The sequence below is a fragment of the Stylophora pistillata genome, chromosome 1 (genome assembly GCF_964205215.1).
Source record: "Stylophora pistillata chromosome 1, jaStyPist1.2, whole genome shotgun sequence".
Lineage (NCBI taxonomy): Eukaryota > Metazoa > Cnidaria > Anthozoa > Scleractinia > Pocilloporidae > Stylophora > Stylophora pistillata.
This window is the reverse complement of record NC_142519.1, coordinates 59193878-59212432: the sequence shown is the minus strand read 5'-3', so window position 1 is coordinate 59212432 and position 18555 is coordinate 59193878. Positions and strand designations below refer to the sequence as shown.

The 18555-nt window shown below is 37.1% G+C and overlaps 1 protein-coding gene and 1 long non-coding RNA gene across 2 annotated transcripts; both read right to left on the bottom strand.

The window, feature by feature from the left end:
- Positions 1-76: 76 nt before the first annotated feature.
- LOC148743429 (uncharacterized) lies at positions 77-18520 on the bottom strand. Its single transcript, XM_088726374.1, has 23 exons — positions 18315-18520; positions 17167-17238; positions 16237-16308; positions 11659-11730; positions 9833-11038; positions 9240-9311; positions 8747-8818; positions 8232-8303; positions 7606-7677; positions 7372-7443; positions 6756-6827; positions 6209-6280; positions 5978-6049; positions 5805-5876; positions 4502-5501; positions 4138-4222; positions 3746-3814; positions 3585-3647; positions 3063-3125; positions 2793-2855; positions 1929-1970; positions 1511-1550; positions 77-1169 (listed from the first exon to the last, which is right to left on the bottom strand). Exons 5-23 carry the CDS (start codon positions 9922-9924, stop codon positions 1070-1072), a joined length of 2265 nt encoding a protein of 754 aa, XP_088582500.1. The 5' UTR covers positions 9925-11038; positions 11659-11730; positions 16237-16308; positions 17167-17238; positions 18315-18520; the 3' UTR covers positions 77-1069.
- LOC148743430 (uncharacterized) lies at positions 13291-15594 on the bottom strand. Its single transcript, XR_015999795.1, has 4 exons — positions 15482-15594; positions 14964-15035; positions 14513-14584; positions 13291-13465 (listed from the first exon to the last, which is right to left on the bottom strand). It is a non-coding gene; the product is annotated as an uncharacterized LOC148743430 (long non-coding RNA).
- Positions 18521-18555: the final 35 nt, after the last annotated feature.

Genomic DNA, 18555 nt, shown 5'->3' with positions numbered 1-18555 from the left:
TCTTAATTAATAATCACCCTCCGTAAGTTATACTCAATGGTGCTATATATTAACATGATCCTTTAACCAGGAGCCATTTCATCAATATGTTAAAACTTTATTAATTAAAATTTTCCACATTTCATGCCAGCGCACTGTTTAATTTTTTGTCTAAACGAGGATCAAATGTTAGATAATTCATAGGCCAAAAAGCGTGCATTTTATGAACTCTGCAGCAAATATATTTAAATACTTTTCTTGTTCTTAATACAATTATGTACATTAGGGCGAACGAGCAAACACGTGATCAAAAATGGCAAAAAAAACACCCTTGTAGTCCTCGATGTGCCATCCTGTCGTTTCGAGCCAATTAATGCCATTAGTTTCAACCGCGCCCCTCTTTTGTTTGTACAAACTATGATGATGTAAATCACAATGAAGCTTTGATAATGCTAAGAGGCAATAACGAAAACTTCAATCATGAATATGAAATACCTAAAAGGGTGCCTTAAAGGTTGCCTGAAAGGGTGCCTGAAAGGGTGCCTAAAAGGGTGCCTGAAAGGGTGACTGAAAAGGTGCCTGAGAGGGTGCCTGAAAGGGTGCCTGAAAGAGTGCCCGAAAATCTCCCAAAGATGATGTCAATAGAAATGGCGGATGCCTCAAGACATGCGCGATTTGCATCATGGGGGAATAAAATCCTCAAGAAACGATTTGATCAATTATTTGTTTAACGTAGATAAGTGATAGTGTGTAACTATAACTGATTAAACCATCACTGAAGCAAAGAAAAAAAAATTTTTTGGGAAGGTTTTTAAGATAGCCAAAGACTGAGCGAGATTTGACTTGACTTAAAATAACCAACGCACACTGAGGGGTCTAATAGAACTGACTTAATGATTCTTTTTAAACTCCTAAACTGAGGCACAAAATTAACGCAAATATTTTCTTCTTAGGTACAAGAATCTTCTACAATGAATACGCTTAGTTAAAATGGTGCCACAGCTGTATCTCATCATTGATCCCAATGACCAATTCTGCTTAGAAAATTGTTCAAAATTTCTTTTGCAACAATTTCCTCGAATTGAACCACCTACAGTGCTGTCTCGTTTTCGAAATCTTGCTCTCCAGGGATAACTTTGTCAGCCAAGTACGACTTTCGACGCTTTGAAGATCTTGATTGTCCCCATCTTCTGTTAAAAAGAAAGAAGTCTTTTGGGGGATCTTTTTCTGACAACAGCCCTATTCTGTCGTTTGGTCAGTCAGACAGTCAATCAGTCCGTCGGTTGGTCACATAAGTAGTCAGTCAGTAATTCCATGTTAAAAAGTCAATGGTCATTTAGGCGACTGGTCAGCGATTTGTCTGTCAGTCGGTCAATTAGTCAGTCAGTTACAATGACAGTCACTCTTTAAAAAAAAAAACAGTCAACCTTTAAGCAGTCAGGTTCTCAGTCACTATGTCTATCAACTATGTAATAGTAACTGCGCGTCATCAGCGTAAGATAAAACTGGGCGTATCTCTCTGCTCACTCACCTCTTCTCGGTTGAAAACCTGAAACTTTTGCTCCGTTTACCTACAATTAAATGGACACGGTAGGTAAAATAAAAAATTCAAGAGATGTTTTACTTGATGCGTTGCTGCTTGCTGCTCAGTAAACAACATTCTAACATCATTCTCCTAAACGAAAGCGTGCAACAGGATTATGTTGAAGATAAACATTGATTTCTTTTACTGAATATTAATTAGAATTCTGCCATATCATGTTATGTTAATGAAAAAATTGTTTTTCGATATCCTCTCACAGAAAGACATAACTACTCTGAGAACTCCACTCTCCATATGATTCTGATATTTGATACGAAGTTTGATGATAGACTATATCCACTCCTGGCCATAGAAATTTTAAATTTGTGATAAAGGTCTTTGTAAGCTCTTTGTAAAGTTAACCTACCTCGAGTATGGGACACAGAATCAAGCTCTTGATCCCCTTGCTCTGCGTTGGTAAAAAGAAAACGAAAAAATAAGCAAATATACTATGGGTATTTAAATTGTGCTCCCTCTAAAAGGGGTCTTCACGACTTTTCAACCTAAAAAAGTCGACTTGTGTGTACTCATGCGTGTATGTCTCTTGCTTATCTTGTTTCTCGACACACTCGAGAAGGGATATAGACCTCTTGTTTGCATTGGCTTGTTCCGCAAAAAATGGTAACCCCGCGAAGACTTACGGCAGGTTCAAAGTCACACACATGTCACGTGCTCCATCATAAACGGTTCCAAGAGGAAAGTGAGAGGAACAATCATAACGTTAGCAGGATATGTCGATTTCACTAATCAAAAGTCATTCTCATCTCTGAGCGGAAAGGGAAGTCAGTTAACGTGGACCATCGTGATTTACTGAAGAAGTTTCCTTTTTCCGAAGATACTTGAATCGAAAAATTAATCCCCTTGCTTTTTTTCAAGATATCAATTCAACCTACGAGCAACAAAGGCTCTCTTGTAAGAGCATTGAGGTTTTGATTTTACAAGTTGAATTTCAACTTTCTCCACCCCAAACTTTACTCATTAGCGCCGAAGATTTCATGTTTACGGTTTGTATTAGTAAGCGAACAAATTAAGTAAAGTAAATTTCTGAAGAAACTGTGGTGTTGCGTCGGTGAGGGTATTAAAAGATGATTTGGTTTCACCACCTCAGTTGATAAATAAATGTAAATTGCCCACCGCAGAGAGTTTCTAAACTTTTACAAACTCTTCACGGTGACCAATTTATATTATCGACCCAGTTGAAAAAACCATATTAGAAGGTGAGACGAATTACCTTGATTTGGCTGAGCTGATCCGATAGCACCTGGTTCGATTCTTTCGGCCTCATCGAGTCCTCCTTGAAACCATTAGGTAAATTATACCATGCATTCAAATAGTTGTCGACTAATTAACAATATTGTACGTTACTCTTCATAACGTTTTGAAAACACTGAATCTGAGTATTTGTGATTATTTCAACTAGACTTTTACAAACTCATTACGGTGGCCAATTTATATTATCGACCCAGTTGATAAAACCATATTATAAGGTAAGACGACTTACCTTCATTTGGTTGAGCTGATCCGATAGGTGCTGGTTCGATTCTTTCGGCTTCGTCGAGTTCTCCTTAAAACCAATAGGTAAATTATACCATTACATTAAAATAGTTGTCGACTAATTAACAATATTGTACGTTATTCATCATGACGTTTTGAAAACACTGTATCTGAGTATTTGCGGTTATTTCTAAATCAACAACTTCTCTTAAACAAGCTAGATTACTTTCTTCCCCTTTCCAGAAGATGATAATGACCGTGAGCTTAGGATCACACACCTAACCGTCTAAAAAGCTTTCAAATCGATCAAATTTTGTGTCACATGACGGGATCTAAGATTTAGAAGTAATAAAATGAACGAAAAAATGTTGGACGATTGTAATGACAATAAAGACCTACGTCTAGGGGGAATAAAATTATCCAACCTTCCCAGGTAGAGAACACAATAAACATCGTCAGCGCAAAGGAAACTTCAATACGACACTGTTCTTCCAGTTAAGATGGCTTTGGTTAGGAAACGTCAGCCTACCCTGTTGTGGGAGATGCGCGCCCATATGTGCCAGTTCGATTGCTTCCGCACCCTCAACTTCTGCTTGAAAAATTAATCGAATATGTTTTAGTCACAGAATTCCGCTGTACCCTCGCTTACAGTTTCCAAGAATTGTTAGCTGGCACAAGAAAGGTTTTTACCTCCCTGGCCGCCGTGTTGATCATTTTCATCCATTCCCTGCTGGTTCACTTGTTCTCCCTGTCCTTCGCCTTTTCAGGAAAACAACGAGAAAAGGCTAGTGAACGAACCCGGAAAGAAGTGTCTGATAGAACGAACGAAAGTAGTAACGAACGAACGCAGAGACCAACAAGGAAAAGCATGTTTAAGTGAATTCCCAAATGCATGAATGCATAAATGAAGGAATAAATGATTGAATGAATGAATGCATGTGGAAAACAATCAATTAATCAATCAATCAAAAACTATACTTGCAGAAATCTTTTAATTGTTAACCCAATTGCTTGGTTTATATCTTATCACTAAGTGTTAGCTGTAGTTTTAGTTCTTCAAATATATGATCATAACATCGCACCTTCCTGATTTCGACCACAGCAAAAGAAAACGTTCTTCAAGTAGTTCCAGAATTTTTCCAATTTGTTCCCCAGAATGCCTCGGACCTGAATAGGCAATAAACGAAAAAAAATCTAAATTTGTTCCTTGCTTTGAACTGGTCTCACATGATAAAATGAAACAAGTGACTCTCTGCTTTTCAATGATTTTAAAAAGTGTCAGGGTCATTTTCGAGTCATCAAAGCAGCTGTGGGCATTCTTATCATAGTGCTCCTGGTCGGCTTCAACCCATTACCATTCCTATGATTAGGCTACCTACTTTTTGTAGCTCTAGTCGACGAAGTCTCTTTTGTTGATTGTAGTTGATTTAGAGGCGTCTATCATACCTGTTCTGTTGACAAGGTGTACAGGATGGGATTCAAGGCAGAGTTGATCGGAAGGGCAAATACAGCAATCCAGACGGCGAGGTCACCTGGCGCTTTGAAAGACTTCTCGATGATGCTCCTCATGCCAAACACTATCACCGGCATCCAGCAGACACAATCACTAAGAATGATGAAAAACACCCCCTTTGCAAGAGCCGTTTCCCTCCTAAAGTTTACTCTTCTGGCCTGGATCTCTCTTGCGGTACCTTGGCGGGCTAATCGCCGGCTCGACAAGTAAGACTTGAGGAATATCGTGACATAAGCAACCATGATGAACAAGAAAAAAGCAAAATTCAAAGCGACAAAGATAGCGACAGAATATTCCCAACCTGCTGGCTTATCAGAGGTAAGCTGCAAGGGCAAACAAACCACACTTCTACCATAGTAACTATGGTACCTGAATGGGTCTTCAAAATACCCGATACCAAACATAGGAAAAAAGGCAATAAGGAAACCAATTGCCCATATGGAGATACACAGGATATGTGTTGCCTTTGGTTTCAGAGAAGCACCCTGGTAAGGGAACACAATATTTTTGAGGCGATCAGCAGAAATCAGTGTCATCATCATTACTGACACCTCACTTGACAACAAGGAGATCGCTCCAATAATTTGACAAGACAAGCCAGACCTCCACTGAAAGTCATGCAAGTAATATTCTCCTCTCCACAGCAGATCTTTGGTGCCGACAGTGATCAAGTAGGTGCCCATCACACCATCGGACACCGCCAAATGTAGCAACATGATGGACTGTACCACATTCTTCTCTTTGAAAATCACTCGCCAGGTTATGACAAACACTGCACCAGCCAGAGAAAACATTCCAATCACCCAGATACTTATCCTTGGGGCAGAATTCTTAAACATACTCCCGCAGTTAGCAAAGTCGTCGTTGTAAATGAAAGCACAGTCAGCGTCCTCCTTGTGCACATGACAGCACATCAGATTTGTGTCGAAACTCCTGCAATTGTAAAATAGGAATTAACCAGTCTTCTAAGAAATTTTTACTCTATATGGATGATTAAAATCGCATAAAACTTGTCCACAGGACCCGAGTCTTAAGAATGCGCCAAAAAAGGGCGTCGTTGTATATGAAAGCAGGGTCAGCGTCGTCCTTGTGCATATTGCAACGCAACAGATTTGTGTCGAAACTCCTGTAAGTGTAATTATTTCGACTAAATAGATAAATAAAACTGCATACAACTTGTCAACAAGCCTTGTTAAAAACTTTAAATTTTAAGATAAAACAATATAAAAAACTTACACTCGCAGTATATCATTTAACACTTTGAAAAATCCATAAGGAATCTCCCTCATCTGGTTGGAATGCATATATCTGGAAATTAGATGGGTAAGAATTCATTAAATAGGATGGAAGTCTACAGTCTTGAAGCACCTGTTATATATTGATTGTCATTTTATTAAGTTAACACTCACAGAATTTTCAACTGTTTAATATCTTTGAAGTTGTCGATGGAAACTTCAGTCAATTTGTTTCCAAAGATGTCCCTGACAGAGGTGAAGATAAAAAAATCAGTCAGCGCAAAAGCAATGATACCATCTTTCAGCATTGATGTGTGGATTTAAAACCAAAAAGTGCGATTGGTAGAAGATACAAAGATACCACTTCGATGAAATTAATCACCATATGATTCATTGCCTACTTACATTATCAAAAGCTCGCTCAGATCTTTGAAAATTCCAGTTGGCAAACATTCGAGCTCGTTTTCCGATAAATAGCTAGTGAAAAAAGGAAAACTGTTTTCACTGTTTTCATAACAAGGAAAATAATTTAAAACAATTTTTAATGTAATCAAATTGGTTTTTTGCAGTTTTTGGTCATTTCTAATGAAACATCATCATTGCATAAACTTTACCACTAATTCCCAAGATATTCGAAAAATCCCAGTCCTTATTTCTAACTCGACCTATCCCCTTCCATCATCACCGTAACCTTAAGGCACGTTCTCCAGTTATCTCCACAGACCCTCCACAAGCATTTATTTCAGAAATTCTGGAGAAACATTGAGACGTTATAACATAGGGCCTTAAATGTCCATAATTTGAAAACGTGATCGATCCCAGCGTATTTTGCAGGCAACTACAATGCGGAAAAAATCCGTCAGTCAGGCTGGATCATACAAATCAGCGTAATAACAAATTCAAACCTAAAAACTAGATACCAAAACTACTTAGATATACAAGAAATACTTACAGGTCGTGTACCTTTGTCAGTCCCCAAAATTGTTCAGGATGGAGCTTCTTTAACTTGTTCTTCTCCACTTTTCTGTTAAATTGCCAATCATATAACTATTCATGGCAGTTGTTTCCTTCTCTTTTTTTTTTCAATTTGAAAGTTGAATCTTTTAAGGCTGGTAAGTATATAGAGTGCCTTTCCAGTAAGTGCCCGAAAACCAAAGCCAAACTAATCGCAACAAATCCAGAGCACTCTAAGTGCAGATACCAGAATAAGCAACCGACTTCAAGTGCGAGCAAAAGCGACTGACCGAGTTGCAGTTAGTTTTAATCTTGTATCCAATCGATTGAGAGATTGACACAAGTTTTTAGATTCGTCCTGAATGAAAGCAAAAAATAAGAGCAATACTTGACGATTAAGTTGATCTTTCTTTGACTTCGCATAGCTCTAAAAATTGTCGAATTTGAGAGCAGTTCTAGGAAAGTCTAACTAAGCAATTTTTGTTTTCATAATTTACATTAAGCATTTTTTTAAATTGGCTTAAGTGTTTAATTTTCCAAGTTCATAAATCAATTAATCGATTAAAAAATAACTAACAACCAATCAATAATTCAAACTATTCATCACTACTCACAATGTCCTGAGCTGGGTCAGATTAACAAATATCGATGGTGGTAATTCTTCAATTTGGTTGTTCGATAAAATCCTGCGATAATAGAACAGTTAGCCGAACGCTGAAATGATTCTCATAAGTGTATAGCAAAAAAAAAAAAACGCAATTGGTGTTTAACAGCAAAGCAATCCTTTCCTTTAGATTTTGATGACAAATGGTATACTAAGATCTAAGACATCTTGTTTGGTGACTTACAGGTTTGTGAGACTTGATAGATTGCTAAATACTTCTTGTGGCAGAAACTCGACTTTGTTATTAGACAGATCCCTGAAAGGTATAACATATCATTGCATTAGAACTTTCAGAAACAAAATAACGTCACCTGGTATGTTTTTCGCATGAAAAGGGAAAACAGGACGGGGAAGACAGTCCACTTGTCTCTTGTTGAGGAACTCTAGCGCTAAATTTGAATCAGAACTTTGTTATATGCTATGTAACCATCAGGTTTTTAAATTAGAAGTACATTACACTTGTCCGGTTGGTTTTCAGGAGCTTTTTCAAGCATCCTGAAGCAAATAATTTAATATAAAATGTTATTAGATCCAATTGATTGAGCCCGGAAAACGGGATCGAGCACTGGAACCCAGGACCACCGAGAAACAGCTCCACTTAATGGTCAGAGCGGGATTCAAAACCAGGAACAGCCCTTTCGAAATGGTCGTCTGTTTCAATCAGTGACCAGGTTATTCACTGAATACTCGTAACAAGATTACGAGTATGACATGGTCACTTCGTTACTATTCCCATGTCAGGAGGAGCGCAAAATTGATTAAAAGTAAATACAATATAAAGACCTAGTATTTCATTAACCATATACTCACAGCTCATTCAAATTAGTCAAATCTTTGAACACGTCTTTGGGTAGCTTTCCAATTTGGTTTTGTTGTAGCCATCTGATTAAAAGTTAAGATATAATAGGTCAGTGCCTTTCTCAGTTAATTTTCGTTACATCGTCTCTTTATGTCGAGTTTCCAACCTGATTTCAGATACCCAATACCAGCCCAACACTTTGTTGAACTTGATTTCTGGTAATTTTTGATAGGTCTGTGGCAGATCGCTCGCAAACAAGTTTTTATTTTTGTCGTAGAGTGCCACTATGCTGTTATTAATTGATTAGTAATTGGAGACATTCTTGCTGCGCATCATTTTGCCCATTCATCCAATTAGCACGTCACACGGTATATCATCTCTTACAGCAACATTTTTGCATTTTCCTTTTTTTTTCTAAAAAACACATTAGTTTCTCCATCTTCAGTTTGCATAGATCCGAATTGTTCCACAAAAGATCTTAACTATTTTCATTTTGTACATTGAGGTTTTCCTTTAATTAACTCACAAGCATTTCAGTGCTCTTAAACCATCGAACAAACCCTCTGGCAACTCTTCTAGGTTATTGTTGTCAAGTTGTCTGTATAGGAGAAAAAGAGTTTAAAAGTTGTTACAATTACTTTCAAACTTAGTTACTACACTTTAATCACTTTGAACTGGCTGAAAAAACTCCTTGGACTGATAGGCTCTCTGTAGTTTAGAATTTAGGAATAACAACTTCTGAGTTCCAAAGTGATTTATTCGGCATTAAGATGACCCTTGTTCTAATTTTCCAAAGAAATATTTCACATGAGGCTTGTCTTTTGAGGAAGCGAATTTTATGGACCACTTTTCTTATATTGGCCAATCATGATCATTGATTATAGGCGACCTTTATCGGTTCTGTGTAACACAGGTATTTAAGGATTAAAAAATCCGCTGGATAAAATAAAATATGCACCATTAGAAGACAATGTGTTTATATGACAAATAGTTTATATGAGAGAACGACTTTCACTTACAGTCGCTTCAGCATGACCAATTGGGAAAATAAATCGCCTCCCAAATTCCTCATATTATTGCCGTATAGAAACCTGCAGGTTTTTAAAAGCTTTGTCATTCCAATATGTGGAAATGTATAAATCCTCGTCGAGTTCGACTGAGATACTGGCGTAAAGAGAAGGAGAGGGTACGCTTGCGGGTTATTTTAAAAAATGTTTGAAAAATAAGTAAAAAATGAATTTTTTATATCAGTATTTGATGTGGACCTGGTTTGTTCGTGATCCATCTCTAGAGATCCACCTCTCCTTTTCATACCGGCTACGCTACCACAAATAAACAAAGTTATCATGGGAATACAGAACGGGGTTTAAAAAGCGAGAACCATCGACATAAATAACAATATGATCACTCAGCAAACTGAGAGGATGCTTTAATGAAGGTATGTTACTATCATCTGTCCAATACTGTCCATCTACAAACCGTCCCAGCCCCTTTCACTTTCTTTATGGCCGACTACACCCACCAAGCTTGAGGACCTTCTTGATCATATCTAGCAAATAATTAGATTAAAGTCTTAGCATTATCAACAGAGGCATGAGTATCAGTTACTTACAGATTGATCAACTCGGAGTTGTTGTTAAGGACTCCAGGTGGTAGCTCCTTTATCTGGTTGTTACCCAACTCCCTAAGAGAAGATATTTCCATGATTTCAGATGAAAGTTTTACCCCTTATGTATTGTCGCTGTGGCAAACCTTTTTTTTCCCCGTTGGATTTACGGTTTATTCGTTTCATGTCGAGATAAAAGAACCGCTCTCGCAATAATACTGATATGACCGATATAAGATCATTCCAAGATGCTAATTTACAAGCGAACCTAATTCTATGTTATTCGCCTCAGTGTCGATCACACTCTTTGAACATGGAGACATATCGCTCATATCCAACAAATAGTGGGAATTTGAACACATCTCGATCACGAGCCTGGATTAAAGTAACCTTTAAAATATTCTATACAACTACTATTTAAAGAGGAGGAGTTGCCCTCTTCAGTTCTTCACTGCCACTAATGCAAGTTTGACTCATCCAAACTGTCAGTTTTCAGCGTACATTCATTTTTGACTCGAGGTTGCTGTGAGTCTCCTCACAGCACGCGATGATTTAAACTAACTCTTGTAAATAGCTACTTTATCCTTTTCTAGCACGATATAAAATGTTGTCACGAAAGTTAAGCTTTGCACTAAGAGCGGCTGTAGCTTGACCAATCAATCAAATACCACAACTAGCTTAAAAGCCACCCACGACCCTGTTTTCCTCACCATGAATGAAGCTTGGGGAGAATTTGGTTGACTTAAGTAAATGAAAAAAAATGAAAAATGGTCTTTGTTATCTTAAACTTTTATTACCTACAGAAGCTAAGAAACTAGACGGAAAAGGATTTTACTCTGGATTTAAGGTTTGTTCTAATTAAGTAAACCAACTTACCAGTGTCAATCATTTGCTGCGTGGGAGGTTTTCTTTTCAGTGTTTTCTGGTTCGACTTTATGAACAAACAAATTATATCTGCCTTCGGGAACATCCATTAAACACTCTTTTTTCTTGAGCGAAATTCAAGCGAAGACTAGTCTCAGTGGATATAAGGATCCAAGATTGGGGAATATCACTTGTGAAAGAGGGAGGGGGGTAGTGCTGGGAGTAAGTGTTGCAAAAGTTGATATAAATCACTTGTACAGACGACTTTTCACTTACAGCCACTGTAGCTTGACTAATTGGGAAAATATATCGCCTTTCAAGTTCTTGATGTTGTTGTCGTATAAAAGCCTGTAAGTTTTAAACTACGTATTACTAATACGTGGAAATTTATTAATCCTGTTCGCGTTTGATTGAGACACTGACGTACAAAGAAACGTGAAGCACGAGGCCCATCTTAAGCTGAGGGAACGCATGAAGGTTCTTTAAATCATTCTATAAATTAATTAAGTCCTTTTTTTATATCAATTTTTGTTGTGGACTTGGTTTGTTCGTGGTCCATCTCATGGTACTGTCTATGTCACCATCTTTAATTTTATTTCTTTTCCCATACTGTTACCCTACCTATTTCTTCTTATCTTGTAAAAGCTATGTTTTCGCTTCTCCCCACCTTTCATACCAGCCACACTTATACAAATAAAGCAAAGTTATCAAGGAAAGAGAGAATGGGGTCAACAAAAGGAAGACCCCGACATATCTAAGAAGGTATTTATTTATTTAATTGACAGAATACTTTAATAAACTAAAGTATGTCATTTTCTTCTGTCCATTACTGTCCATCTACGACCCTTTCACTTTTCTTTATAGCTGACTACACCCACTAAGCTTGAGGACCTTCTTGATGATATCTAGTAAATACTTTGATAAAACTCTTAGCAATGTCAACAAAGGAATGAATCTCAATTATTTACAGTCCGACCAACTCTGAGTTGTTATTGAATACTCCAGGTGGTAGCTCCTTTATCTGGTTTTGACCCAAATTCCTACCAGAAGATATTTTCCTGAATTCAGTTAAAAGTGTTAACTCTTGTGTAGTTTTGCTGTAGCGAACATTTCTTTCAGTCAAATTGACAGTTTATCCGTGTTAATTATGTTCAGGTGAAACAGACGCTTTTGCTATAATTCTGATATGATCGATGTAGGATTATTCCACAATGCTACTTTACAAATGAACCTGACCCTATGTCACTCGCCTTGTGGTTGACGACACTCATTTAACATAAAGACATATTCGCTCATATTCAGCAAATAATGAGATTTTGAGCACATCTTGACGGCGAGTGTGGAGAGGCAATATTCTTTATAATGTTCTTTATAACTTAAGCACCAAGCGTATATTTAAGAGTTGTACAATGCTGTCACGAAAATGAAGTTTTGTAATTAGAGCGGCTGTAGCTTGACTCATCAATCAAATACGACAGTTGGTTTAAACACCATCCCCAGCCCTGTTTTCCTCGCCATGAATTAAGCCTGAAGAAAATGTGGCTGAGATAAAGTTATGGAAAACAAAACAAATAAAATTTGCCTTCTGTAACATCCATAAAACTCTCTGTTTTCTTGAATGAAAGGCAAACAAAAACGAATCTTAGTGGATATAAGGTTCGAAAACTGAGGAATATCAATAGGGTAAGGAAAAAAGGGAACAGGGGGGAAGTGCTGGGAGTAGGTGTTGCAAAAGTTGATATAAAGCATTTGTACAGACGATATTTTACTTACAGCTCCTGCAGCTTGACTAATTGAGAAAAAACATCGCCTGACAAATTCTTCAGCTGGTTGCTTTTAAACCACCTGCAAGTTTTGAAACGGTCTATTGTCAATACATGGAAATTTATAAATCCTGTTCGCATTTGACTGTCATACTGGTGTAAAATAAGATTTAAAGTGCGTGGCCCATCTAAAGCTGAGCCGGGAACGCTTGAGGGTTCTTTAAATAATTTTATAAAACAAGTATAAGCCCTTTTTAATATCAATTTTTGTTGTGGACTTGGTGCGTTCGTGGTTCATCCCCTGGAATTGCCCATATCACCATCCGTAATTCTATTTCTTTGTTTCTTTAGATGCGTATATTTCAATTTTTAAAACTTCAGTTTCTTGGGCAGGCGCATCACATAGTGTCCTGCTCGTACCTTTCGCTTTGCATTTTTTCCCACACAGTTATTCTACTTATTTCTTGTCTTATCTTGTAAATAGTATGTCTTTGCATCTCTCCACCTCTCCACCTCTTTCATAACAACAACGCTTAGAGTTATCAAGGCAATAGTAAATGAGGTTAACAAAAGGAAGACCCCCGAGATGTAGAAGATGAATATTTATTTAATTAAGAAGATACTCAAATAAACTAAGGTGGGTTGTTCTCTTCTGTCCAATACCGTCTATCTGTGACCCGTCCCACCCATCTCACTTTCTTTATGGCTGACTACACCCACTAAGCCTAAGGGCCTTCTTGATCATATCTGATAATAGTTATATAAAACTCTCAGCAACATAATAGAACAGTTAGCAGAACGCTGAAATGCATGATTCTTGTAAGTGTATAGCAAAAAAAAAAAAAACGCAATTGGTGTTTAACAGCAAAGCAATCCTTTCCTTTAGATTTTGATGACAAATGGTATACTAAGATCTAAGACATCTTGTTTGGTGACTTACAGGTTTGTGAGACTTGATAGATTGCTAAATACATCTTGTGGCAGAAACTCGACTTTGTTATTAGACAGACCCCTGAAAGGTATAACATATCATTTCATTAGAACTTTCAGAAACAAAATAACGTCACCTGGTATGTTTTTCGCATAAAAAGTGAAAACAGGACGGGGAAAACAGTCCACTTGTATCTTGTTGAGGAACTCTAGCGCTAAATTTGAATCAGAACTTTGTTATATGCTATGTAACCATCAGGTTTTTAAATTAGAAGTACATTACACTTGTCCGGTTGGTTTTCAGGAGCTTTTTCAAGCATCCTGAAGCAAATAATTTAATGTAAAATGTTATTAATTCCAATTGATTGAGACCAGAAAACGGGATCGAGCACTGGAACCCAGGACCACCGAGAAACAGCTTCACGTAATGGTCATAGCGGGATTCAAAACCAGGAACAGCGCTTCCGAAATGGTCGTCTGTTTCAATCAGTGACCAGGTTATTCACTGCATACTCGTAACAGGATTACGAGTATGACATGGTCACTTCGTTACTATTCCCATGTCAGGAGGAGCGCAAAATTTATTAAGAGTAAATACAATATAAAGACCTATTATTTCATTAACCATATACCCAAAGCTCATTCAAATTAGTCAAATCTTTGAACACGTCTTTGGGTAGCTTTCCAATTTGGTTTTGTTGTAGCCATCTGATTAAAAGTTAAGATATAATAGGTCAGTGCCTTTCTCAGTTAATTTTCGTTACATCGTCTCTTTATGTCGAGTTTCCAACCTGATTTCAGATACCCAATTTCTGGTAATTTTTGATAGGTATGTGGCAGATCGCTTGCAAACAAGTTTTTATTTTATGTCGTAGAGTGCCACTATGCTGTTATTAATTGATTAGTAATTGGAGACATTCTTGCTGCGCATCATTTTGCCCATTCATCCAATTAGCACGTCACATGGTATATCATCTATTACAGCAACATTTTTGCATTTTCCCCTTTTTTTTTTTCTAAAAAACACATTAGTTTCTCCATCTTCAGTTTGCATAGATCCGAAATTGTTCCACAAAAGATCTTAATTATTTTTATTTTGTACATTGAGGTTTTCCTTTAATTAACTCACAAGCGTTTCAGTGCCCTTAAACCATCGAACAAACCGTCTGGCAACTGTTTTAGGTTATTGTTGCCAAGTTGTCTGTATAGGAGAAAAAGAGTTTAAAAGTCGTTAAAACTACTTTCAAACTTAGTTACTACACTTTAATCACTTTGAACTGGCTGAAAAAACTCCATGGACTGTTAGGCTCTCTGTAGTTTAGAATTTAGGAATAACAACTTCTGAGTTCCAAAGTGTTTTATTCGGCATTAATGGTCAGAGCGGGATTCAAAACCAGGAACAGCCCTTTCGAAATGGTCGTCTGTTTCAATCAGTGACCAGGTTATTCACTGCATACTCGTAACAGGATTACGAGTATGACATGGTCACTTCGTCACTATTCCCATGTCAGGAGGAGCGCAAAATGGATTAAAAGTAAATACAATATAAAGACCTAGTATTTCATTAACCATATACTCACAGCTCATTCAAATTAGTCAAATCTTTGAACACGTCTTTGGGTAGCTTTCCAATTTGGTTTTGTTGTAGCCATCTGATTAAAAGTTAAGATATAATAGGTCAGTGCCTTTCTCAGTTAATTTTCGTTACATCGTCTCTTTATGTCGAGTTTCCAACCTGATTTCAGATACCCAATACCAGCCCAACACTTTGTTGAACCTGATTTCTGGTAATTTTTGATAGGTATGTGGCAGATCGCTTGCAAACAAGTTTTTATTTTTGTCGTAGAGTGCCACTATGCTGTTATTAATTGATTAGTAATTGGAGACATTCTTGCTGCGCATCAGTTTGCCCATTCATCTAATTAGCACATCACACGGTATATCATCTCTTACAGCAACAGTTTTGCATTTTCCCTTTTTTTTTTCTAAAAAACACATTAGTTTCTCCATCTCCAGTTTGCATAGATCCGAAATTGTTCCACAAAAAATCTTAACTATTTTTATTTTGTACATTGAGGTTTTCCTTTAATTAACTCACAAGCGTTTCAGTGCCCTTAAACCAACGAACAAACCCTCTGGCAACTGTTTTAGGTTATTGTTGCCAAGTTGTCTGTATAGGAGAAAAAGAGTTTAAAAGTCGTTAAAACTACTTTCAAACTTAGTTACTTCGCTTTAATCAATTTGAACTGGCTGAGAAAACTCCTTGGACCGATAGGCTCTCTGTAGTTTAGAATTTAGGAATAACAACTTCTGAGTTCCAAAGTGTTTTATTCGGCATTAAGACGACCCTTGTTCTAATTTTCCAAAGAAATATTTCACATGAAGCTTGTCTTTTGAGGGAGCTAATCTTATGGACCACTTTTCTTATATTGGCCAATCATGATCATTGAACATAGGTGACCTATAAAAAAAATTAAAAATGATCTTTGTTATCTTAAACTTTTATTACCTACAGAAACTAAGAGACTAAACGGAAAAAGGATTTTACTCTGGATTTAAGGTTTGTTCTAATTAAGTAAACCAACTTACCAGTGTCAATAATTTGCTGCGTGGGACGTTTTCTTTTCAGTTTTTTCTGATTGGACTTTATGAACAAACAAATTACATCTGCCTTCGGGAACATCCATTAAACACTCTCTTTTCTTGAGTGAAATTCGAGCGAAGACTAATCTTAGTGGATATAAGGATCCAAGATTGGAGAATATCACTTGTGAAAGAGGGAGGGGGGTAGTGCTGGGAGTAAGTGTTGCAAAAGTTGATATAAAGCATTTGTACAGACGACATTTTACTTACAGCTCCTGCAGCTTGACTAATTGGGAAAAAACATCGCCTGACAAATTCTTCAGCTGGTTGCTTTTTAACCACCTGCAAGTTTTGAAACGGTCTATTATCAATACATGGAAATTTATAAATCCTGTTCGTATTTGACTGTCATACTGGTGTAAAATAAGATTTAAAGTGCGTGGCCCATCTAAAGCTGAGCCGGGAACGCTTGAGGGTTCTTTAAATAATTTTATAAAACAAGTATAAGCCCTTTTTAATACCACTTTTTGTTGTGGACTTGGTGCGTTCGTGGTTCATCCCCTGGAATTGCCCATATCACCATCCGTAATTCTATTTCTTTGTTTCTTTAGATGCGTATATTTCAATTTTTAAAACTTCAGTTTCTTGGGCAGGCGCATCACATAGTGTCCTGCTCGTACCTTTCGCTTTGCATTTTTTCCCACACAGTTATTCTACTTATTTCTTGTCTTATCTTGTAAATAGTATGTCTTTGCATCTCTCCACCTCTCCACCTCTTTCATAACAACAACGCTTAGAGTTATCAAGGCAATAGTAAATGAGGTTAACAAAAGGAAGACCCCCGAGATGTAGAAGATGAATATTTATTTAATTAAGAAGATACTCAAATAAACTAAGGTGGGTTGTTCTCTTCTGTCCAATACCGTCTATCTGTGACCCGTCCCACCCATCTCACTTTCTTTATGGCTGACTACACCCACTAAGCCTAAGGGCCTTCTTGATCATATCTGATAATAGTTATATAAAACTCTCAGCAACATAATAGAACAGTTAGCAGAACGCTGAAATGCATGATTCTTGTAAGTGTATAGCAAAAAAAAAAAAAACGCAATTGGTGTTTAACAGCAAAGCAATCCTTTCCTTTAGATTTTGATGACAAATGGTATACTAAGATCTAAGACATCTTGTTTGGTGACTTACAGGTTTGTGAGACTTGATAGATTGCTAAATACATCTTGTGGCAGAAACTCGACTTTGTTATTAGACAGACCCCTGAAAGGTATAACATATCATTTCATTAGAACTTTCAGAAACAAAATAACGTCACCTGGTATGTTTTTCGCATAAAAAAGTGAAAACAGGACGGGGAAAACAGTCCACTTGTATCTTGTTGAGGAACTCTAGCGCTAAATTTGAATCAGAACTTTGTTATATGCTATGTAACCATCAGGTTTTTAAATTAGAAGTACATTACACTTGTCCGGTTGGTTTTCAGGAGCTTTTTCAAGCATCCTGAAGCAAATAATTTAATGTAAAATGTTATTAGATCCAATTGATTGAGACCGGAAAACGGGATCGAGCACTGGAACCCAGGACCACCGAGAAACAGCTCCACGTAATGGCCAGAGCGGGATTCAAAACCAGGAACAGCCCTTTCGAAATGGTCGTCTGTTTCAATCAGTGACTAGGTTATTCACTGCATACTCGTAACAGGATTACGAGTATGACATGGTCACTTCGTTACTATTCGCATGTCAGGAGGAGCGCAAAATGGATTAAAAGTAAATACAAAATAAAGACCTAGTATTTCACTAACCATATACTCACAGCTCATTCAAATTAGTCAAATCTTTGAAAACGTCTTTGGGTAGCTTTCCAATTTGGTTTTGTTGTAGCCATCTGATTAAAAGTTAAGATATAATAGGTCAGTGCCTTTCTCAGTTAATTTTCGTTACATCGTCTCTTTATGTCGAGTTTCCAACCTGATTTCGGATACCCAATACCAGCCCAACACTTTGTTGAACCTGATTTCTGGTAATTTTTGATAGGTATGTGGCAGATCGCTTTCAAACAAGTTTTTATTTTTGTCGTAGAGTGCCACTATGCTGTTATTAATTGATTAGTAATTGGAGACATTCTTGCTGCGCATCATTTTGCCCATTCATCCAATTAGCACATCACACGGTATATCATCTCTTACAGCAACAGTTTTGCATTTTTCCTTTTTTTTTTCTTCTAAAAAACACATTAGTTTCTCCATCTCCAGTTTGCATAGATCCGAAATTGTTCCACAAAAGATCTTAACTATTTTTGTTTTGTACATTGAGGTTTTCCTTTAATTAACTCACAAGCGTTTCAGTGCCCTTAAACCAACGAACAAACCCTCTGGCAACTGTTTTAGGTTATTGTTGCCAAGTTGTCTGTATAGGAGAAAAAGAGTTTAAAAGTCGTTAAAACTACTTTCAAACTTAGTTACTACACTTTAATCACTTTGAACTGGCTGAAAAAACTCCTTGGACTGATAGGCTCTCTGTAGTTTAGAATTTAGGAATAACAACTTCTGAGTTCCAAAGTGTTTTATTCGGCATT